The sequence below is a fragment of the Ceratotherium simum genome, chromosome 1 (assembly GCF_057802395.1).
Source record: "Ceratotherium simum simum isolate JZ-2026a chromosome 1, ASM5780239v1, whole genome shotgun sequence".
In the NCBI taxonomy this organism is placed as follows: Eukaryota; Metazoa; Chordata; class Mammalia; order Perissodactyla; family Rhinocerotidae; genus Ceratotherium; species Ceratotherium simum.
This window is the reverse complement of record NC_141900.1, coordinates 15,707,050-15,730,862: the sequence shown is the minus strand read 5'-3', so window position 1 is coordinate 15,730,862 and position 23,813 is coordinate 15,707,050. Positions and strand designations below refer to the sequence as shown.

General features: G+C 41.4%; 1 protein-coding gene across 2 annotated transcripts in view; it reads right to left on the bottom strand.

Moving 5' to 3' along the window:
• Nucleotides 1-7,756: 7,756 nt before the first annotated feature.
• The window catches only part of VPS41 (VPS41 subunit of HOPS complex), a 171,680-nt gene continuing 155,623 nt past the window's right edge, over nt 7,757-23,813 (bottom strand). For both annotated transcript variants that reach the window (XM_004441474.3, XM_087435816.1), the window contains 5 exons: nt 22,811-22,947; nt 10,823-10,922; nt 10,673-10,717; nt 9,118-9,197; nt 7,757-8,533 (listed from right to left, as the gene is read on the bottom strand). In XM_004441474.3, coding sequence (XP_004441531.1) covers nt 8,453-8,533; nt 9,118-9,197; nt 10,673-10,717; nt 10,823-10,922; nt 22,811-22,947 — 443 coding nt within the window. In that variant the 3' untranslated portion in view covers nt 7,757-8,452. The remainder of the gene's footprint in view (nt 8,534-9,117; nt 9,198-10,672; nt 10,718-10,822; nt 10,923-22,810; nt 22,948-23,813) is intronic.

Sequence of the window (23,813 nt, the reverse complement as noted above, 5' to 3'; positions counted from 1 at the left end):
AATTAGTACACTCCTCAGTTTTCATGTCTTTGAAATAATGTACTATCCAATTCCTTGTTTCTTAAATGGTATGACTTCAAATTGTGACTCTTCCAGCTACTCCTCTCTGCTCTGTGAAAATCTCTGTTAAAAACTGTGCTCTTACGTGCAGAATGGAAAATGCTTTCTGTGCCTAGGACAAATAGTCCGTTATGTTGTATGTATACAATGTTGCATTGTACTTTTTTCTGCAGTTACTGATGGTTCACATTTGTGGTCAAGCAACAGCAAGCAGGCTAACAACTACTAAGCACTTGCTGTATTAGTTATCTATGGCTGCATAACAGATTACCCCCAAATTTAGTAGCTTAAAACGACAAACATTTATTATCTCATACAGTGTCTGAGCATCAGGAGTCCAAGAGTGGCTTGGGTGGGTGGTTCCAGCTCAGGGTCTTTCACGAGTTTGCAGGCAAGTTGTTGGCTGGGGCTGCAGACTGAAGATTTGACTGGCCCTGGAGAATCACTTCCAAGCTCCCTCACATGCTGTTGAAAGGGGGCTTGGATTTCTTACCAAGTGGGAGTCTCCATTCACAACACGGCTTCCCCCAGGGCGAGTGATGTCAAGCCACGGTGTCTTTTATGATCTAGTCTTGGAAGTGATGTACCATCAATTCTGCTGTATTCTATTGGTCACAGACCAACCCTGGTAGAGGTGGGGATTACAGGGGTCATCTCAGAGGCTGACATTTATGGAGCATTTGCTACAAGCTACTTACCTTTCCTGTGCTTGTACCAGCTGAGCACTTTCCATGCGTCATCTCACTTAATGCTCTCAACATTCTCCAAAGCAGGTGCTATTATTATCACCCATTTTACGTTTGAGGCAACTGAGGCTTAGAAATGTTAAGTAACTTAGCCAAATTGTTTCCTAATGACAGAGCATGGATTACAACGTAGGTCTAACTTCAGAGCAAAATGCTCCGTTTACCCAAGGCCTCTTTTCACTTGGACTAGTAACTAGGTCTCTCCTAACCCATTCTTGTACAAACATGAGCATAACTGAAGAATTTTGCATTTCACATCTATTAAATTTTGCCTACTTATTAGACATTACAAGGCAATTTTCTTTTTTTTTTTTTTTTAAAGATTTTATTTATTTTTTCCCTCCAAAGCCCCAGTAGATAGTTGCATGTCATAGCTGCACATCCTTCCAGTTGCTGTATGTGGGACTCGGCCTCAGGATGGACGGAGAAGTGGTGCCTCAATGCGCACCCGGGATCCGAACCCGGGCCACCAGCATTGCAGCGCGCGCACTTAACCACCAAGCCACAGGGCCGGCCCTACAAGGCAATTTTCATTCTTGATTCTGTCACTTACAAATTCCTTTCACCATACTTGTGCCATCTACAAATCCTCCTATTCACACAGAACACGGTGGAAAACAATCTTGAAGAAACTAGAATGCACAGATGTGTCTCTAGAACAGGACACATATTAGGATTGGAATAAAAGCCTGGTGACAAAATGTACGTAGTTTTTGAAGTAAAATTATCTTAAAAAATTGAAGGTTAGGGGCCGGCCCGGTGGCGCAAGTGGTTAAGTGCGTGCGCTCCACTGCGGCGGCCTGGGGTTCGCCGGTTCGGATCCCGGGCACGCACCGACGCACTGCTTGGCAAGCCATGTTGTGGCGGTGTCCCATATAAAGTGGAGGAAGATGGGCACAGATGTTAGCCCAGGGCCAGTCTTCCTCAGCAAAAAAAGGGGAGGATTGGCAGATGTTAGCACAGGGCTGATCTCCTCACAAAAAAAAAAAAAAATTGAAGGTTAAATTTACACTCCATTCCTAAATTTTGTCAATATGGATATGATATGTAACTCAATGTAGCTGAAGTCACCCTGTCTGTCCTGTGACATTTATATAAAATTGTCTCAAGGCTTTTATCCATATTCCTTTGGGAAGACCAGTCTTCTCCCCACATTTCAGTGAATTCCAGGGTTTTTATATTCTTGTCACTTGTGGGTCTGAACCCCTGTTCTCCATCAAGTCCAGCTCTTGCCCCTATCACTGTTCACTTCTTTCTGCTCTTCAGGGTCCCAGCTGTAGAACATAGCTCCTCTGTTTTCCCTAAAAACTACTCAGAAGACGTAGTTTATATATGAGACTTTACTGAACATTTCAGGGAGATGGAAGGATTCAGCATCAATGCAACATCAGTTTGAGTATTAATCTTTCCTTTTCTTGAAAGCCCACTGATCACCCAGGTTGCTTGGTGTCCTCATTCCTTAAAACCCTCACCTCTCAATTTCCTTCCCTTTAGAAAGCAGAGCAACTCGGCTCTTCATTCCTGACAGAGCTCTGGGCTAACTTTCATTATCTAAAGATTCAATAATTTGCTCTGCTTTGCAGCAAGGACTCTGAAGAGGTTTGAAGGTTCTAGCATTTCCTCTCTCCCTCTTGAGTCTCTATCTCCATCGTCCCATCAGTCTTTTTTTTTTTAAATTAATTAATTAATTTATTTTTCCCCCAAAGCCCCAGTAGACAGTGGTACGTCATAGCTGCACATCCTTCTAGTTGCTGTATGTGGGACGTGGCCTCAGCATGGCGGGAGAAGCGGTGCGTCGGTGTGCGCCTGGGATCCAAACCTGGGCCGCCAGCAGCGGAGCACGCGCACTTAACCACTAAGCCACAGGGCCGGGCCCCCATCAGTCTTTATAAGTGAGCAGTATATTTCTTTTTTTGCATGGTATGACTTACACAATTTCCCTCAGAAGGCAGAACTTATTTTCAGTTTTGGCTTTAAGTAATGTTATTTTCTTCCTTCTGTTAAACTACTGAACCAATAATACTATGAGTCACAGAGAGTGACATAATTCTTAGGTTTCTGGGGACAGTTGGCTTGGAGTAACTTTTAATAGTGTCCCCTCACATTCTGAAAATGCCCTGGTGGGGATCACCAATTATATGATCATTGTAGTCAGACAAGAGTTGACAGAATTTTGAAAATATATCATTGATGTGCCAACATCGAAGCAAAAGGGAATTGAGGCTATGTGGAATAACTGGGGCAAAAAGGTAGACTAATTTTGGAAAAAATGCTTTAGCTTAATTCACTTGAATACATTGACTTATAGTCATATGACCTATTCAGGCGTTTATAGTGTATGGAGCTAAGGACCTTACCAATGTGTCTGGTTTTTGACAATGAATAGAAAGGCTAATTTTTAGAAAGCCACAGCATGAAAGGGAACTATGGAGAATGGATGTACCCATGGAGCCATTAAGTATGAAGATAACCACAGGAGCTACCCAAGCTGGCAGGGCTCTTCTCCACTCTCTCCCCACCATATATTCCCAACACTCCTTCCGGAGGGAAGAACCCCACACCCAGAGGGAGAATGAGGTCTTGCTCAGTCTATCAAGGGGCATTAATGAGTGCCCTTTCTGAAGCATGCCTTTGGAGACTCTATGAGATTTCTTTCCTTCGAGGAGCAATTCATTTGAGGGGATAAGACATGTATAGAGGATAACATATCACATAAATAGCTTTGTTACATTTGAGCCACAGTAATGGGAGGCTGGAGCACAAACTGCTTTAGGTTGGGGGGCAGAGTACGCTGGGGAAGAAGACACGGAGGTGGTAAGACATTAAGCTGCACTTTGAAGGCTGGAGGGGCTTTAAGTTGATGAGGAGGTGGAAGAGGGGAATTGAAGACATGGGAAAAATGGACCCGTAGAGATTTTAAGCATTGTGAATAGCAAAACATCCGGCAACTTGATTGGGTCAGTCGGGAAAAAGATTAATATAGAGACTCGGTGCAGAATAAAGCAGAGAAGTGTGAATACTGGAGGCAGGAAAATTGGGAAGGAATTGGTCATAACCCAAGGAGGAAGAACACTCAAAGATGAGGTTTCAGGTGGGATGAACTTGAGAATAAAATGTGCCCCTTACAGAAGTAAGAAAGTAGACAAACGAGACTTGTGATGGTGACAGTGAGGAAAAGGGAGGAATCCCAGGAGGTAGAGAGGAGAGCAGGTCTATAGAGGAGAACATCCACCAGGAGAGGGCCACATTTATAAGTCATGTCACTCATGTCACAGAATGCTATAGAAATAAAGTATATATCTCTATATCTATCTGTCTCCAACAGAGAGCAAGACTGGGCTTACTTTCATTCATTCAACAAACATTTTCAAGTGGCTCTTTTGTGTCACTCTACCATGGGAAAGATAAACACAATACGTTCCTTGTCTTTACTGAGCTCCCAGTCTACAGTACGAGACAGACACAAAAGGGGCATTGGCAGGATGATATTCTGGTGTAGTAACTACATCCTGCATTGGCAGGATGATATTCTGGTGTAGTTGTTTTCCCCCTTGGGCTTTCTGCTACTGCTCCCTCGTTCATAGTAAGATAGCAACAACGGCAGGGATGATATGGCAGAGAAGGAAAAGCAAATCTTTGATTTTAAGTTCCAAAATAGATTCTTAAAAATGTACAGAATCCACAGCTTGCAAGAGCCTCAACCTCTTGAGTACCAGAAACCAAAGTTTACACGAAAAACAATACATGATAATGTGAGAGCCAGTTCCACTGCCCCAATAAGGAAACGTTTAACCAGACTGGGATAGAGCAAGAGACAGGCTCATGTAGAAGAGGGCTGAGGCTTGCTCTCTTGCCAAGGAGGGGCACCTTGCCCTGTACTCTGGGACTGAGTTTTTGGGTGGGCATGCAGTAGAGATAGACTCAGCAGACAGGTCTGGAGCTTTGAGAACAGAAGGTCCCCACTTTCCATTTCCTTTGAGAGGTAGCAAGCCTTGCAAACCAAATGTCCACCTTTTCCAACACCCCTGCCCTCCAACACACACTCTTAGACGTGGTGAGGGAGCAACAAAGACCAACGCGGTTGGCAAGTCTGAATTTCCCGGAGCACCAGAGCCATGAGGCTGTCAGAGGTGGGGGGCGGGGGGCGCTGCGGGAGGCAGCTGGACTGCAGAGGTCTGGTGGTCAGGAGCGGCAGGGTCAGTGCGAGGACTGAGGACCAGAGACTGGCTGGGACTGCAGACATCTGAGAGATGTCGGCAGCAGAGGCAGGTGATGGAAGGCTGTGGGGATGACAGCATTTCAACCAATGCCGGTATGGACAGAGGTCGACTAAGGACCAGATGCCTCCTTCTCATTGATAGTGGACACAATGAGACCATTCTTACCATCACTCCAAAATTTAGAGGTAAGCAGAAGAGAAGGTTCCCTGAACTATCCAGAAAAGCCTCATTTTCCCGGGTTTACCATGAACTAAGATGAAATTTACGCCACTAGGTAGAATATGGACTTGAGAAGATTTAAACATTGTTTGTAGACCTGAGTTTGTGGACTGAGATTACACTCGCTACATGAACGACTGCAGTGTAGTGTGACCAAGGCAGATGGGGCCCTGGGTGCTATAGGAGGACAAGTGAGAGGTCTCCCACCCAGTCTGAGGAGGTCAGCCAGCGAGGAGTCACACTGAGCAGGGCACTGTAGGATGAAGCAGAGCAGAAGGAAGGTAAAGGGAACGACAGGTCAGTCTGTAATGGCCGGAGCTCAGGGAGTGATACAAAGGAGGCTGCCACGTTAAATGTAATGGGTTGTATAGGTCACGCCCCAAACCAAAAGCCCTTTCCCGTACAGGGCATGGGGGTTCCTGAGGGTTCGGAGAGAGGAATGACATGACCCCGTGTCCATTTCAGAACCACCGTTCTGGGTGAATGTAAAGAAAGGACCGGGGAGTGGCTAACTCTGGGGTACCTGCATCTGGAGGCTGAGTCTTTCATTCTCTCTCCTGTCTTACCTTTATTGATTCTAATCATCCTAAAACCTGCATTGTGGGAGAAAAGATGATAGCATTTCTTTCCAGATTTTATAAAGTGACAATTAGCTATGAGTCCAGGAACAGTGTTTGGGAAGTGAAAGTTACTGCTTACTATCAAAACTGGTGATGTTTTAACAGCCCGAGTCTTGATAAGAGAAACCAGAATAAACTGGTGTGATATTTGGCACATAGAAACGTCTCCTACACATATATGTACACACATAATATTCCTTATTTAGTGTTACTGAGAATGAACCTTAAAGAAACTGAGAAATGTGTATACTTTTATTTACTCAAAGTTTACTTAAAGGGAGGGGGGCCCGGGGTGCCTTGGGACCTGTGCCTGGACACGCTCCCTGTGTCTGTTTCCTCAGTCTTCTCAGGAATTCTGTGACCTTCAATACTTGATGAGCAATCCCTTCCTGCTACTAGAGGGGATTTTGTTTTCTATACACTGAACAACAGAGATCAAAGAACTATATTTTTTAAAAAATCGATCAAATATGCAGTAGTTAAGAGCATGGACTCCGAGGGCTGACTGCGTGGGTGTGAATTCCAGCTGTACCTCCTGCCGGCCACTGGACCGGAGACAAACTGCCTGCCCTTCACATGCTCGTTTCCTCATCTGTGAGGGGCGGATGAGGATGACGCCCACCTCGCGGGGCTAGTGTGATGATGAAATGCAATAAGTTGCCAAGTGCCTATAAGTGTCTGACACAGAGCAACTGCTCAACAAATGTTTGTTTTTATAATATTAAAATATATAGTTTCACGCTCTAAGAACCACCAAATTAATTAAACATTTTTTGAGAACTTCTCAAAAATTCTCAAAGATGAACATACTTAAAACCAGTGTAAAATCCTGTTGGCTAAAGACAAAAACAAAATAAAATTGCTCTCACAAAGTAACTTTGACCTTGGCTATTTCACACTCAGAATGGCCTTCTTTAAGGAGAGGATAGGAAATACGTGGCAACTACGTTCTTCTCCAGTACAGGGGGAGTAGCTTTGCTTTTTACCTGTGTTTCCAACTGGGCTTACTTGTAAGAGTTTTTGTGAAGGAAGGGTTTCTCTGGTTAAAACAAAAACGGAAACTGAAAAACTAGCAGTGTAGCAGAAAGAACACTAGTCTTGGAATAAGGAAATACTGAGAGGGCTGAGGCTTACATTCAGTTACAACAAAGGACTTTCCAGTTCTAAATATTTAAGACTAACAGAGAAAGTCTGTTGTCTGCTATTCTTTTTAGCCCCAATGTGAAGAGACAACCCGTGCATTTCCTCTGCACTTGGCCCTATGATTTCTTAGAGTGGAGCCCTGCGCTGGAGTCAGGCGGTCACCTCTGCGACTGTGATAACATCTCCACATTCTGGTTTCTTCCTCAGTAAACCGAGGGACATACTCTCTTCTTTCTGGGGGAGCTGTGAGAATTCAATGAGATGCTGCTCATGGGAAGGGCTGTGCAAAGTTCGGTGGTCAGCATGTGCTCAGTACTCACTAGAATCCCGCCGCCTCCCCAAAAAGGCAGAAGCAGAAAGCTGTATTTATTCCTCTTTATGGGACTAAGGGAGAGGGGACAGTAGGTGTTTTTCACACTTTTACAGCCATTAGAGGATGGCAATATATACCAAGACAGAGGAAGCCAAGACACAGTCACAAGTTTGAATTCTCTCTCTCTCTTCTATGCTCTCTACGTTCTACGAGGAGAAAGGAGGCTCCAAAGAAGGCTCCAGGAAACATTGTTATGGCCACCTTCTGCATTAGACAATTCTCCAGAGAATCACTCTCAGGTTCTACAGTGTCACTCACTTCCTGCCTGCTAGCAAAACCTAATCATAATTACTCACACTCTAAGGTGCTGAAAACTCTCTTTCCTTATGAGGGTGCCAGAATTCTTGATTGAAGTTGTTAAATCCAGTAGAGGGAGTCTTTCACAATGAGCAGAGCTAACATTTATTCAATCAACAAACGGTGAATGCCTGCGAGGGCCAGACACTACTAGTTGTTGGGACACAGAACATATAACTAGTCAATGTAAAACTGCAAGACGTCAGCCTGCTCACGTTATTCCCAGACACCAAGGAATAAGTGACAATTTGCACAATGTTTCATTAAATGCCTACTAAGAAAAGAACCAGTTGATGACATATAAAAAAAAGCCAAACCCAGAATTCGAGAATTGTGGCCAGCACAGCGTATGGAAACAAGGTCCAAGCTGCGGCAGGAGCCGGCTGGACAGCAGCATCGGCGATGCTCTCGGACAGCTGGGGACAATTCTCAGCAGTCCACTTTATGGCTGAACGGTTTTACTAGGATCTAAAATTTCATTTCCAACTCCCAGACGTATATTTCCATTCCTAAAGACATAATGAGCCAAACAAATAAATGATGAAAGATGGACCGTGAACCCACATATTTCAAGGCATGGATGGGGGAAACCCTAAAGTCTTTCTCAACTGCAAAGAGAAACTTCTAGTAGACACGCGAAGATGAAGAAGCTTTTCTTGAGCATAACATAAAAACGTACAAATATCCTAACAGCGCTGCTGTCAAGAAATGCTCCTGTTGTTGCAAACACAGTCTTCAAAAGAGCGGCGAGGAGAGACTAACAGCGGGACTGGGCTACTTCTTCATCTCCAGAATGGCACTTCCCGGTCCACGGTGCTTGGCACTGCAAATGTTGCAGAACTGCGCAGGAGAGTTCTAAGAATGTAATCGAAAAACACAGATTTAAGACAAAGACCTTCTCTTTCTCCTCTCATATTCAGAAATGTGATGGGAGCAGTAGTCGGGGGCAGGGAGCAAGCTAGGAGATGTCACTCCTCTTCCTGGAGATTATTGCTGGTTCTCAGAGGAGTCCGTCTAGACCAGCTGTTATTCTGTGACTCCGAGGACACCCCACAGCAAAACACGTCTAATGTGGGGACGTGGGGTAACATGACCTGACACTAAAAAAGAGCAACGTCATGATACAGAAATCAGGCTGAAAAAGTTGTACAAAATACAAAATGGTTCTCACTACCTCTCACATCTCTATACCCAACAGCCATCAATTTTACCTGAACGGATTCACTTAAACAAATATGCTTTCACTATGTTTAGAATAGCAGACTAAGCATTTTTACATTTAAGAAATAGATAAATGAATTTTTCTTGTGATATAAAACTATACATATTATAATTTTGAGAACCCGCAGAGCCCTAGGATGACAGGTTATAACTGTGAGCACATCCCTCTAATTGCATCAACTTCTCTTTAGTTGACGGTTGCCAGGCTGCCAACTCACCATGCTGGGCACGGGCAGGCACTCCTTGTGGAACATGTGCCGGCAATGGAAGACCACCACGCTGAAGGGCTTGGCTGCGTCTGGGGGTTGCGGGCAGAAAAAGGAGAAGTCAATACAACAGGCAGAATCAGGAACTTTTTAAACCAGTCTCGACTGCAAGTCCAGCTACGGTTTAATTTTCTAGCAACGAGCTACCTTAGGAGGACTGCTTATTTACAAACGTGTTCCTGAGGGTGGTGCTATCAAATGCAGAGCAGATACTACAGCAGAGATCTCGCCTGGCCTCCACGTCAGTTACTACAACTACACACTGGGGACAATTTCACAGCACATGCAACCACATCTATTTTTAAAATTAGAATCAGGATGTGTATGTGCACAACCTCCCCTGGAGCCTCCCCTTACCTATAATTGTTACACACCATACACCGAGGTCAATTTTGTGGCTTTATGAGCATGCTTTCTGCCAGTTCACCTACTGCCTTTGCCAAGACCATTCGCTGACTTCACGGCAGAGCTGGGTTAAAATCCAAGGCTGTGCCCTTGTGATGCATTGCACTTCTGCAATAATGTAATCTAACTACACACTGAGGGTGCATGTGGTCTCTGTTAAAAGACTGCGCCAAACGGTATGAAAGCTCACTTCTTTTCCTGTGCTTACTGCAGTTTTTAACATAAGCACCTAAAATCCAAACCCATTTCCTAGAAAGACCTTAAGTGGAAATGACTTCTCATGCTCCTGCCCTAGTAAATAATCCTTAAGTAAATCCTACATCAACTAGGTCTTTTAGTACTTCTCCATGCTGAATTTATACTGAAAAAGCATTTTTTAGCATTCTGACAATCATGCTTTAATTTCTACTTTCAAATTATGGAATTTCCTCCTCATGTCATATTATCCCCATGTAAGGTACTTTGATTATACGTGAAGATACATATATATCTACCAAGAACTGTAAATAAACAAATGCTTATGTCTTTAAAGAAGTCACAGTTCCCACAAATGGTGATTATTATGCTTCCATTGAAACGTGAGATAAACTTGGGTGCCTAGAACCATATAGCAGAGAAAAAGTCTAAAGAAAAGGAAAAGCTACCTATAATTTTTTTCCCCAGATACACACATGGTTCTTCCACCTTGGAATTTAAACAAGTTGATGCTAGTTCTTCATTTTGTTTTATTTTACTCTAGAGCAGGGGGTCTCAAATAATGGCTCCTGATCCAGTAGTATCCATGTGACCTGGGAACTTGCTAAAAATGCAAATTCTCAGGTCCCACCATGGAACTACTGAATCAGAACCTGGGATCAGCAATCTGAGTTTTAACAAGCCTGTCCAGTGATGCTGACTCACCCTGCAGCTTCAGAGTCTCTGCTTTACAGAATGGCAGCACCAGCATTCAACGGGAGTAGGGATGTGGGCTGAAATTCTTCTCCAAACTGGATTATTCCAAACGTTATATAATTTTATAAATAGTAATTAGGTAACTTCAGAATTTTAATTTCACTCATCATTGATGCATATTTGGGAACTTTTCCCCTCCCAACCATTTTACCTGATGGAAGAATAGGGGAAAGACACGATTCACAGATGTTTTCCTCTGCAAGGAAACACACACACTTGGGATTACACGATGTTTCTATTTCCTGTCTCTTCTGAAAGCAAGGCATAATGGTTCCAACGTGATTATTTTAACTTTACCCACCATCAACCAGAACACCTTTCATTTGAGTTCGGTGCATTTTCTTCAGTAAGGACAGAGAGTCAGCTACGAGAATCTTCTTGCAGCCTTCACGAAGCAGAATCTAATGCACACATTGTAAAAAAGAAAAGCATCTTAAAAAAGACTCAAATATGGGGGGGAACCTTCTTATTGGGAATTCAGAAAATTGTTGTTTGAGATATTCCAAAGAAGCACTCACTGGTCCCCTGCCCTCAGTACCTTCTTCCCTCCAAACTACTGCCAGACCAACCTTTCCAGCCTCCATTCAGTCATGACTCTGCATTTTTTTTCTTATGAACATATAGTGGTTCCTGTAGGGCTTGTAAAATCAAATACAAATTCCAAAGTCTGACAAGGAAAGCCGTATATTAACTAACCTTATTATAACCTTATAGGGCTTCCTAATACAGACTCTTTCTGGCAGAGTTTGGCCCCTACATGACCTACTTATTCCAACCTCCAGATCTTTGCCCAGGATGGAAAACCTATTCCAAAATCATCCACTTATTTCATAAATTCATCTATTTACTGCACAAATATGTACTGGGTCCCTATCATGTACAAGGAGCAGGGCACAGATAACCTAAGCAGACGTGATTTCTGTCCTAAACCCCCTCCAGGGTGTCACCTGTCTTCTTTTTCTTCCAATCTGATCCAAACCATTTACCATAGTGCTGTGAATGTGTGTAAACTGTTAACTGACTACCTTAACCCTCAAATTTGGTGACTCTTATGGGGCTGACAACTGAAGAATGACCACAAACGTTAATATTCTGTCACAAGATCCATTTTCTTATTCTTCATCCCGGTACTGTACTTTCCGTTTCTTTTTGCATTTTTCCTGTTACTTTGCAGACTTATTTCCCCCAACCCCCATTCCCTGCCTGGAGGATAAGAGGAGCTAGCAACACTCAGCAGTCGCAGAAGCCAGGATGTAGACAGAAGAGGCTGACTGACATTTCTCGTGGGTACCCACTCTGTGTTTCAGAGCCGGGGGCACGAGGGAGACAAAGACTGCCCACCTACTTTCAGGCAGGGCCACAGCAGGGAGAGGCGACCCATGTTACCTTTCAAACCCACTCTGCTGCCCACTGTGTGAGTTTCCACCCTTTTCTGGCTCTTCTTAGGTAATTTAATAGGAAATTGGGAGAGGCAGTGTGAGGCTGCTTAAGATAGACGGCCATTTTTTACTGGAATCTGTTGCTGCTTTTCAAAGAGGGAGACAGTTGGGACCGGAAGGACTGAGAGGCTGCTACAGGGCCTGCAGCTTCCTCTTCTGGCCCGATGTGTCTCATTACATGTGGTTCTGCACAGCTACACAGAACTGCCACAGGGGCCGGCCCTGTGGCTTGGTGGTAAGGTGCGCGCGCTCCGCTACTGGTGGCCCAGGTTCGGATCCCGGGCGCGCGCCGATGTACTGCTTGTCGGGCCATGCTGAGGCGGCGTACCACATACAGCAACTAGACGGATGTGCATACATCTATCTACTGGGGCTTTGGGGAAAAAAAGTGCATACAACTATCTACTGGGGCTTTGGGGAAAAAAAGGAGGAGGACTGGCAATAGATGTTAGCTCAGAGCCGGTCTTCCTCAGCAAAAAGAGGAGGATCGGCATGGATGTTAGCTCAGGGCTGATCTTCCTCCCAAAAAAAAAGAACTACCCTGGACACTCACATAATGAAGACATCGCTGCCCACTGTGGTCCAGCTCTGGGTCACAGCAAACGCTACTGTCAAAGCGCAGCCTGCCTCTCCTCACACTGAAGTCACTCGCAACTCTAATACCTACATGGGCGTTCTGCTCTCAGGTTTTCAGCTCATGCCACCAGGGAAGGGAAGTAAGGGTGCAGCCAACTTGTGGTCCCCCACTCCCAGTCGTCCACAGTAACCCGAGCTCCTCTCCAATCCCAAGGAGCACTGGCTCTGGGTGAATGCAGCCAGAGGGCATCCTCTAATTATATGAAGGCAAATATTCAAGAAAAAAGAACCGATATCCAGGTTAAATATACTTGCCACTTCTAGTGTTGATGAGCAGGAAACAACATGCTTTTGCTATTTCTCCGTTAACTGAGAAACTGTCTATGAAGTTTTATTCTTTAAAATGCTACAAGAAATTCAATTTTTCTGATCCATTTTAAAAAGACATTAAAACTTTAACAGACATTAAGGCATTAAACACAGGAAGAAGAGAAAAATATCAAATATAATGAGAAAGAGATCTAATACAGATGTCAGTCAACTTTAAGAAAACTTACAAGCAAACATATGAAGCTGCTCAGCCTCCAATACCAAAATAAAAACTTAAAAAATAGTGTCAATTACAGTATCTTTGGTCAAATGTTTCAAAAAGAGCTGGCTCTGACCCTCAGTGGGTGTTTAAGGCCCACGGCATGAATAACACAGGAAGAAGGGCGGACCTGGCAGTCTAGACAGAAGCCACAGTGTCTGTAACCTTAAAAAAGAAAACAGCAAAAAATGCAAACTAAGAAGCAGCCACTTGTTCACCAGGATTACACTTTTCTACATAGGTACAATCCATCTGCCCCTGGAAAGTATTTTCTAGGAAAAACTTCAGTACTCAAAGGCACACAGCCAGGAGAAAGGAAAATACACAAATATAGCTTAGTATAGCATAGCACAGCATAGTATAGTATGTTACTTTCTACTTCATTTGATCAAAATCCAAGGCTTCACATCAGAAAAACATTTTAACTTTCATTTACATGATGCCAGGCAGGTAGACTAAAAAATGGAACTATCACTTGTAGAACAGAGTCATTTATTCTATAAAATCTGTAGTAATCTGAAGGCAGTCAGAGCTGGTGAGTGAAAGACTGCACAAGAATAGTGTAGTAGTAGTATTATATAGGTATTGTTCTCAATATCAGACATGCGACAAGGTATTATGTTGACTATGGAGTCCCAGTAGCAACTACATCAGTGATTCATGAAAAATTTGCTGTTGTTGATGCCAATTTCATGCTCAAAAGGACATATTTGGTATTTCCCATGAAAGCCTTCATTAAAGCACTGATGGCTGCAAGTCAGACACAGCAGCGGTTGGCTTATGGAGGTGCTCTTCACTCTGTTCTGAACTTCACACTCATGATTTTTCTTGATCAATTTTGTTAGAGGCTATGTCTCTGTTAATCACTCTTTTATATTTTCTCTCTCTCAATTTCTCTGTGCTGCATGCTAAATGATTTCACCAGATCTACCTTCCAGTTCTTTAACTCTCCCCTTCAGCTGTGTCTAATCTACTATTTACTTTGTCCACTGGATTAATAATTTAAATGAATACATACACAATTTCAAAGAGTTCTATCTGGTTATTTTTCAAATATTCCTATTTTCTATCATATTCTACTTTTTATTATGGTATCTATTCTTTCTTTTATCTCTTTATTTTAAATGAACTTATTAATAATGCCTTTGAGATTGATCTAGTATTTTCAGTTCTTGGAAACATTAAGATTATCATATCGTTTCACATTCTTCTGTGTACTGTATCTCCTGACTACCCCTCATGATACAGTTCATAATTCTTTATATCATGAGCTCACCATAAATGGAGAGGCCTGTGTGTTCTAGCTGAGGGAACACCATTCTGAATGGTTTCGCTTTTCCTCATTTTGAAGTCTCAAGGGATTTCAATGGTCCTAGAAGTTTTCACAAGCAGTATAGGGTAAATTCAGATCCTACAATTTCTTGTGGGCCTTCTGTTCTTCCCAACCTTCTCTCCCTCACTATCCCCTGAGGAGACGGCTAGTTCCCTTGGCCCTTTACAAAACCAGAGGGTAGATCTTTTCTATGGCTTGAGACTCAGGCTTTGTGCAGGGAATTTGATTTCAGTTCCTCACTTTGGGTGGACCAATGGCTATTTCTCCTGTTTCCACATAAATATTAGAAGCCCATAATCTAGTAACCGTATCTGCTAGAGGGCTTCCATAGCAACAACATTCCCTTGCCACTTTGGATTTACTCTCTCTCGGTATTTCCTGGTATCTGGTTATATCTCTTCTGACATCTGCTATGAATTAAAAGTAAATAAATTTTTTTAATACAGTCATGTGTCACTTAACAATGGGGATACGTTCTGAGAAATGCGTCAGGTGATTTCCTCGCGCGAGCATCATAGAGTGTACTTACATAAACCTAGATGGTATAGCCTACTACACACCTAGTCTGTATGGTACTAATCTTATGGGACATATATGCAGTCTGCCACTGACCAAAAACATCCTTATGTGGTGCATGACTATATCCTATTTAACATTTTTTTAATATGAAGTGGGTATTCAGTTCAGTCTGTCACATATCCCCAAATCTAAAGCTTCTCTGGTTGAGAAAAATAAATTTCTAGTTTATATACTGTTCACTATGTTAAGCAAAGCAAATATCTATCAAGATAGATTACATCTATATTTACTCTCTTTTAATCTATTATACTTGAATTCTTAAAATCTTAGTCTTTACCACTCAACTTGATATCTAAGCAAATAAACTTTTATTCCTTACTTACTTTAGATGTTGAAAACTTAAAATTAGTCTACAAGGACTTTCTTTTTATGGTTATACTGGTTGTCTTCCTGTATCTTTTTCTCAGACTTTATGGAATTCGCAAATACATTTTGTGATGTTTTCAGAATGGGTGTAGACTATAGAAATTAAGCTTAAGTATGCAGTTTTAGGAATCATATTCCCCCCTCCCCAAAAAGTAGTTCTTGTTTTCCAAAGTAGGCCTTTCAAAGACCAAGTAATTTTTTGCCCAGCAAAATCTTTTTTATCTGTTGCCTTCTGTTTTACCTTTGATTCTCTGTGTTTGGTAGCCTCTGATATCAACTTTCAGAAATTAAAATCAGTTTGAAACACCTCTATTTTGTCAGCTATGAAATGTCTCCACTTGGTAAATAAGACAGAACTGCTATTAATCATTGCATTGTAATCTATGTCTCTTATTAGAACTTCACCAAGGTAAGTAAACCGCTGTCTGGTCTTTTCTTTCCTCACCTCATAATGGCATTAATTTTCATCTTGAAAAAATATTTGTAGCCATTGCTTAGCAAGTACAATATTATCTTTCAGATATTCATTTTCCCTATGGGACTGTCCCTTATTTTTCCAAGATTATTCAAATCAATGGGCCAGCTTCTTCCCACATCCTTCTCAACCACTCTTGTTTTCTGTTTTTTTTGTGAAGAGATCAGCCCTTTGCTAACATCTGCCAATCCTCCTCTTTTTTTGCTGAGGAAGATTGGCCCTGAGCTAACATCCGTGCCCATCTTCCTCCACTTTATATGGGACGCCACCACAGCATGGCTTGCCAAGCAGTGCGTCGGCGCGCGCCAGGGATCCGAACCGGCGAACCCCGGACTGCCGCAGCGGAGCACACGCACCTAACTGCTTGCACCACCGGGTCTGCCCCAACCACTCTTGTTTCCTTAATATTACATTGTTTCCCTCCATGGTTCTAAGTTTTTCTAAATTCTATGTTTCATTAACATTACCTTTATTCTTTCCTTTTCATCATTTTCAAGACAACCAGTTGTAGATTCTGTAATCAATTTGTTATAAGCATACCTCTTTCTATTGTAAATTGAAATAAGAATGTATTTATAAGATGCTGTTTAAAACCAACATGAGGCTCTAGATTCTCTCCCTTTTCCTTTCTTATTTCTCCACAGTTCATCATTGACAATAATCCCAACCAAAAGCAAAGCACCAGACTCACAGATATTTCATAAAGCATTAAAAGAACTGTACATCAGTGAAGTTATAATGGTTCATTAGAAACAGCTGCTGTGGGGAAAATGCCATAAAAAATTGAAGAGTTTCTGAAATTTTTATTTTAAAAGACTCTTTGAATGATGAACTTTTTGCTGACATTGCCTTGTTCATACTACAATGCTTATCATTAGAACTGAAAAGGACAGACAGTTACCTGGTTTTACAAGCCCTCAATATGAGACCACAGCTAGACTGGGACACCATTTTATCTAATTTTGAATCCATCATTTAGGCCACAATGGGATTTGAATTCTGCTTGAAAAAGCTTTGCTTTTTGTTGGGATTATTATCAAAGATGATGAACTGCAGAGAAATAAGAATGAAAAGACAGAAAGACTCTGAAGTCTCATGTTGGAGTTCAAAAACAATATTATAAATACAACCATATTTAAATTTACAACAGCATGAAGTATGCATGTACCAAATAGATTAAAGAAACTATTATTGGTTGTCATAGGCTACCTATGTCACCTAAAAGCTGTGATGAGGCCAAACTGAAATAGTTTGAAGGAAAAAAAAATCATTTTATCTTAAAAGCTTATTTTAGGAATTTATAAATTTAAAAACCATCTCTTAGACGAAATTAAGAGTTTATATATTGTTAGTCAAAAAGAAACCCATGTGGGCCCCAAAAAAGGGCAGGCAAGAAAGAAGTCACTATTTCCTCTTAGTTCATTCATCTCTGGATTTCAAAGTAGAGAGATACGGGAAATGATAAAGAAACATGGGGATTGTAGCAAATGTAAATATGAGGAAAATAACTGATAGGCATGGAGAAAGAAATCTGGAGTCACTTCACCAGTGTGTGTGTGTGGGTGTGTGTGTGTGTGTGGGTGTGGGTGTGTGTGGGTGTACATGTGTGAGGTTTATCAAAATGGAAGCGTTAAAGCTTTTTACTTCTCCCAGAAATATTAATTTAGACCATGAGCTGCTCGAGCAAAGGACTGCATCCTACTCACGTCGAAGTCTCTGAGACAAAAGTGGAGGCCCTGTTAGTACCTAGCGCAGTATCTGACCCAGCAGGCACTCAAATATTTCAATAAATGTGTTTATAAACAATCAAACATATGGCATTTAAAAAAATCATACCTAAAAATCTAAGATACTTTATTATAGACTCCAAAATAAGTATTACAGATGATTTACAGTGAAACATTAACACTATGCAGCTGCATTCACTACATAAAGGCGTGTTTATGAAATGACTCTGTTAAGAACTTGAGAGACAGAAGATACTTTAGAGATCATCCAATCTCAAGACTCCTAAATGTCAATGCATAGCCCAGCGCCAGGCTGAGAGTGTAAGAAACAGCAAGGTGGTTAAGGACATAGTCCCTAGTCCTCCCCAAGAAATTCTAATCCCGCAGATCTGGGGTGGTATCTGAAACTAGGTAATTTTAAAAAGAATTCAGATTAATTCTGATGAATAGCCAGGTTTGACAAACACTGATTTAATCTAATGGGAAAACTGAAATCCAGAAAGTTTATGTGCCCTCCCAAAGGTCAATAGGCTTGTTAACGGCAAAGCCAGGAGTGGAGTTCAGGTGTGCAAACATCACATCCACTGCTCTTTAAAGACAACAGGGGCCGGCTCCGTGGCTTGGCGGTTGGGTGCGCGCGCTCTGATGCTGGCGGCCCGGGTTCGGATCCCGGGAGCGCCCCGAGGCACCACTTCTCCGTCCAACGCGAGGCCGAGTCCCACGTACAGCAACTAGAAGGATGTGAACCTATGACATACAACTATCTACTGGGGCTTTGGGGGGAAAAAACTGAATAAATAAAATCTTTAAAAAAAAAAAAAATAAAGACAACAGGCTGCCTGTCCATCTTCCATGCTAATCCTGTATACTCCTCTGTCGTAACCTGTCAGTATAATGCACGCATCTCCAGGGACCACTGGAACAACCAGTGAGAAATACACTAGATTTAGTCAGAGGATCTCGGTTCAAATCCAGTTCATCACCTTTCCAGACTGTCAAGTCATGTAACCTTTTTGAGACTCAGTTTTCTCATCTGTAAAATGGAGATGATAGTTCCTAAAGGACCACTGTGAAGATAAAATGACTGTCAAATAAGACTGTCAAAAGAGAAAGGTTTAAGAACAAAGATCCTGGAATTCTTTTTTAAGACCCTGGAATTCTTAAGGGAAAAAAAAAACAACTCACAATAGAAATGGATATAAATCATAAATAAATAAAATAATGTTAAATTTATAAATAAAAATGTTTTAAAAATATAAAAAATTATAAAAAATTTATAGCATAACAATAATTTGGAAATTGTGGTTAGTTTAATGTAAAAATTGAAATATCATTTATACCATATTGTTTTGTAAATAATTTATATCAAAACAAATGTTATTTGTCCTTGATATCAGGACTGGAAACATTTTAAGTTTATGAAGTACAATAAGGGCTACTTTTATCTGACTAACTTTATGAAGCTTTAAAATTTGTTAAATAATTATACTAACAATGTAACAAAGTATAAAAACATATGATAATAAGTTAAAATAAATTTTAAAAACTTAAACATTGACAATGTGGTTGATTATATTATTTCTTTAACTATAGTGATGCCATAGACATCTAACATGCTAATGCTAAACTTCAGTTGAAGAAAGTTGTTGCATTTTAGAAAACATGAAATTTTAAAACCAGAAGAGACGCTCATTTAAAATTTTTTTCCCAAAACTTTCTCTACCCTCTCTCTTTCCAATTAGCAACTGGCTAACGAGTGATCTCCCAAAGCATTTTAAGCTGCCAAATGTTTTCAAATGCTGCGTACTCTACTGTAAATCTGCCCCTTAGAGATTCCCAGTGCATATTAGCAAGAAAAGGTGCTGGGAGGCTCCGTGACAGCCTTTCTCTAACCTCTGACCACAGATCCCCACATTTACTGAATGGTTCTTAATATCCCCCAGGATCATTCCCCACCACCACCCTGCCCCCCATATACAGTAGGTTCTAGATTCTCGCAAATTCATGCACCTGCAAAACTTCCCCCCGATTTTTGGGATTAACAGAGTTGGCAATTTTTTATCCTGTTAGAACATGTGAAAATCAACTATAGTTTTATGAAACAAACAAAAAAAGACTAGACAGAATCAAATAAAAACATGTATGTGAAACCTTTCTGGAAACTTCAAAATGCTCTATAAATAGATTTATTTTTACAGTGATCTCTAATAGGTTGCCTAGAGAAAGAAAATAAACGGTCATTAATGAAAATAGTAGCCTTTTTCATAGAAGAAAATTCTAAACTCTTCCTATATAAGAAGGAAGTACCCCCCTGAATTCTTTGAACGACCTGCCCCAGAACAGCATTTTCTCGCTGCATCCTCCAACAAGATGTCTGAGCTCCAGTGGAGACTACAAGTGCAGCAGTTCCCACAGGCTGTGCCCCCGTCCCTGCGGGTCCCTCCCCCTCCATCCCAGAAGCCACTCCTTAGCTGGGGCATTTACAGGCGGCCACCACTCTCTGGACCCCTGGCCTCTTTAACACATCTCCAACTGCACACTTACACATCTTAAGGAAAAGCTCTCAGTACATTTTAAAATATAATTAAGAGGATAAAATATTGACTTAGCAGCTGTTTTAGTGGATAATTTTTTATACAGAATTCATTTCACATCTAATAATAATTTTATTTTTATTGCCAGCTGACTCAGAACTATGCAAATTGACATAAAAAATGAATGAGCAGTTAAATCCACTGGTGTCCATGAGCTTGGTTCTCAGGATTAAGAGCCTAGTAAGAGGGATCTATTAGGCGCTTTTGTAGGCATTGTGGAGGCTGGGCAAAAAGTAAGGCACATTTTTCAACCTAGAGGCTAGGCTTAACACACTACAGCGGGAGGACAGAAGGGGCAATTATTTCATCACCTTCCTTGGGGTAGAGTTGTTCAGAGACACCTAAACGCCTTCTCAACAAATCTGGACTTGAAACTCTGCATATATCCTGATATACGCAGGGGTGGTAAGAGCCAATGAAGTACAGATCATTACCAAACTCACTCATGCTCAGAGCTTTACAAGGTCTGACACTGAACCACTTTCCCCAAAGCCCAATCCCAAGCCCCAGAATCAGTGAATCGTTTCCTGCCTGGACCACTTTTCGGCATCCCTTGGGCACTGCACAAAGGGCAAGCTCCCCAGGTCACCTCTCCTCGCCTATTATCCCATTCCCATAATCTCTTTCCTTCCTTGCCTCTCTCATTCCCCTCTGATAAGCTTTCCCTGGGCCATCTACAAACCTCCAAATTCCACTGTAAATAAATACCTGTGTATGTTGAAGCATTTAGAATAGGTCCTCTGCCCCTTCGCCTTAACCAAATACACATTTGTTTCCCATGACCCTGATTTCCCACAAGCCATCCTGAATGAAGGCTCTTTGTTCTCCCATATCTCACCTTCAGGAAAATCTCTTCTCCTTTAGAGTTGTGTTCCCAGTAATACCACAGTCACCTGTGGGCTGCGAGGTTAGCCTCCAGTTCACTGAGAAGGCTGGAGCCTGGCTTATAGCCCCCCATCCCCACATTCCTCAATGTCCTCTTGGATGACTCACTGTGCCCTCAGTTTTTTGACTAACTCCACTCCAATGACCTTAACCTTCATCCCACTTTTTGAACGTGTTCACAACAACTCCTGCAGAAATTTTAATGTCACACTATCCCACTCCCTGGCCACAGCTCTCGTCCCTCCAGCTCTGTCATTCCTTTACATCTCTCACATCTCTTACTGATGCCATCAATCTTCCTCAATTTTGTCTCCTTTTCATCCTGCCTCTTATCTGAGGCCACCACCCCGAGTTCAGCAGGCAGCCCCCCACTCTGCACCCTTCACCCTTCACAGTGACTACGGGCCCCACAAATCCTCGTCACGATGCTCCTCTGCTAGCCTCATAACCACTTCTCTCCCCACAATCTTATCTTTTGGTTCTACCCGAAAAATCTTTTTGTTTCCAGGAAAGCAATTTCATCCATAATATAACAAAAACTCATTTTCAAATGAAGTAGAGAAAGAACAGTCTGAATTGTTAAAGAAATGTGCTTTAAATAGTTTCAAGTTCTATGGAAGCTTTTAAAGAAAAGATTAGAGGGCGAAAGGGATGATTACGCACGTGTGTGGTGATGGACTGTTATTAGTCTTTGGGTGGTGAACATGATTTAATCTATACAGAACTCGACATATAATGATTGTACACCTGAAATTTATATAATGTTATAAACCAATGTTACCACAATAAAAAAAAATAAATAAAAAGAAAAGATTAAGATGCTTTGTAATTAGTATATTAATTATTTATATAAAAATTACAGGTTCCATTGCTCTTATCACAAATTCTGAATTATGACAGATAATAAAGTTGTACTAGTCTAGAAAAGAGACAAAAGGTTAAATAACATCCTATATTTTAACATGTTTCTAAGGGATTACAAAGTGGCTTCAAGGAAATTATCAAACTACTTGAGAAACACTTTTTTTTTTTATTCTCCCAAATGGACACAATACTCATTCTACTTAAAAATGGTTTGGGAGGTCTGATCTAACAGCCACAGTCACTACTCCCACAGCCTCCCCAATGCCATGCTATATTTACTACATAAATGTAAGTAGATCAATGCCAGATCTCCTCACCAAGAGGAGAAAATTTGGGGATCGTTAAACAATTGGATGGCTGGGCCGGCCCCGTGGCATAGAGGTTAAGTGCATGTGCTCCGCTACTGGCGGCCTGGGTTCGGATCCCAGGCACGCACTGACGCACCGCTTGTCCAGCCATGCTGAGGCCACATCCCACATATAGCAACTAGAAGGATGTGCAACTATGACATACAACTATCTACTGGGGCTTTGGGGAGAAAAAGGAAAAAAAAAAAAAAAGGAGGAGGATTGGCAATAGATGTTAGCTCAGGGCTAGTCTTCCTCAGCAAAAAGAGGAGGATTGGCATGGATGTTAGCTCAGGGCTGATCTTCCCCACAAAAAAGAAAAAATCAGATGGCTTCCTCTAAGGTTGATGTTTCTAGTTTCTCCATTTGAACAGTTTTCTAAATATCTGGGCCTAAATAAAATATAACTATCAAATTGAATTATTAGACTGATATCTAACATAAACCCTAGAAAAGTTTATCCAGCAGTCAGTCAACAACTCAGCATGTTCATTTGACCAAGAAAGGATACTTACTTGCAAATTGTAATCTTGCAGAATTTTAACCAAGGAATCTCTCAAATTGGGAATCTCCATCCCTTCCTTAATACGGTGAATCAGGAGAATTGGGTCAACATGAGTGCCAATGTTGTTTAACAAGCCAGTAATAAATGCTACAAAATACCACATAAAACAATTAACATATAAGCAACGTACATAATGCAATTTTAGACCAAAAGTAACTCAAAGAAACAATTATTTCCTTCAAAGTAAGTGTTAGAACTATATGAATTTCTGAACTCTCAAGAACTAATCTTCCTTTACTTTCCTCATGACATAAAGGAGAAGCTCAATGAGAAGAGTTTAAAACAGCTGGAGAACAAATGATTACTTGAGAATACAGTTTGTGATGTCAAAGGGGTGCAACTAATATTTATTGAGAATTTATTACAGCTGAGCTATCATACACTCTTCTCCAATATTCTGCAAGGTAGGAATGCTATTTGTCCCCATTTTACATAATAGGGAAATGGGGTGGTTAACTAATTCATCCAGGGTCACACAGTCAGCAAGTTACAAGCCCAAATTCAAACCCAGGACAGACTCATGTTCATGATGTACTTTTGCCTCCCTTAAGATCCTTAAACAACTACTTTATCACCCTAAACTAGATTCTCAAAGATACATGGGAACATAACTACCGTAACCTGAAATTGACTTGAATAACATTATCCCCTCGTATCACAATCATAACAGCAGTTTCTAGAAGTTGAAAATCTTGAAATAGATAAGCCTTCCTGCCAAAAAATAAAAAAATGGAAGGCGGGAGATTTCAAACCACTACTGTTAGTTTCTGAATCATTTCTGTATCTTCAAAAGAGGACTTAGGTTACTGGTAGGTGACTGCTTTTGTTTCTTTCCAAAATGGGAGACCCAACGCAAATGGGCAAGTGGAGGGTCAACTTATTTACACTCCACAAAATGGGGCAGGGGAGAGAGACCAAATATTACAATAGCCAACATCCACGTATGGTCAACA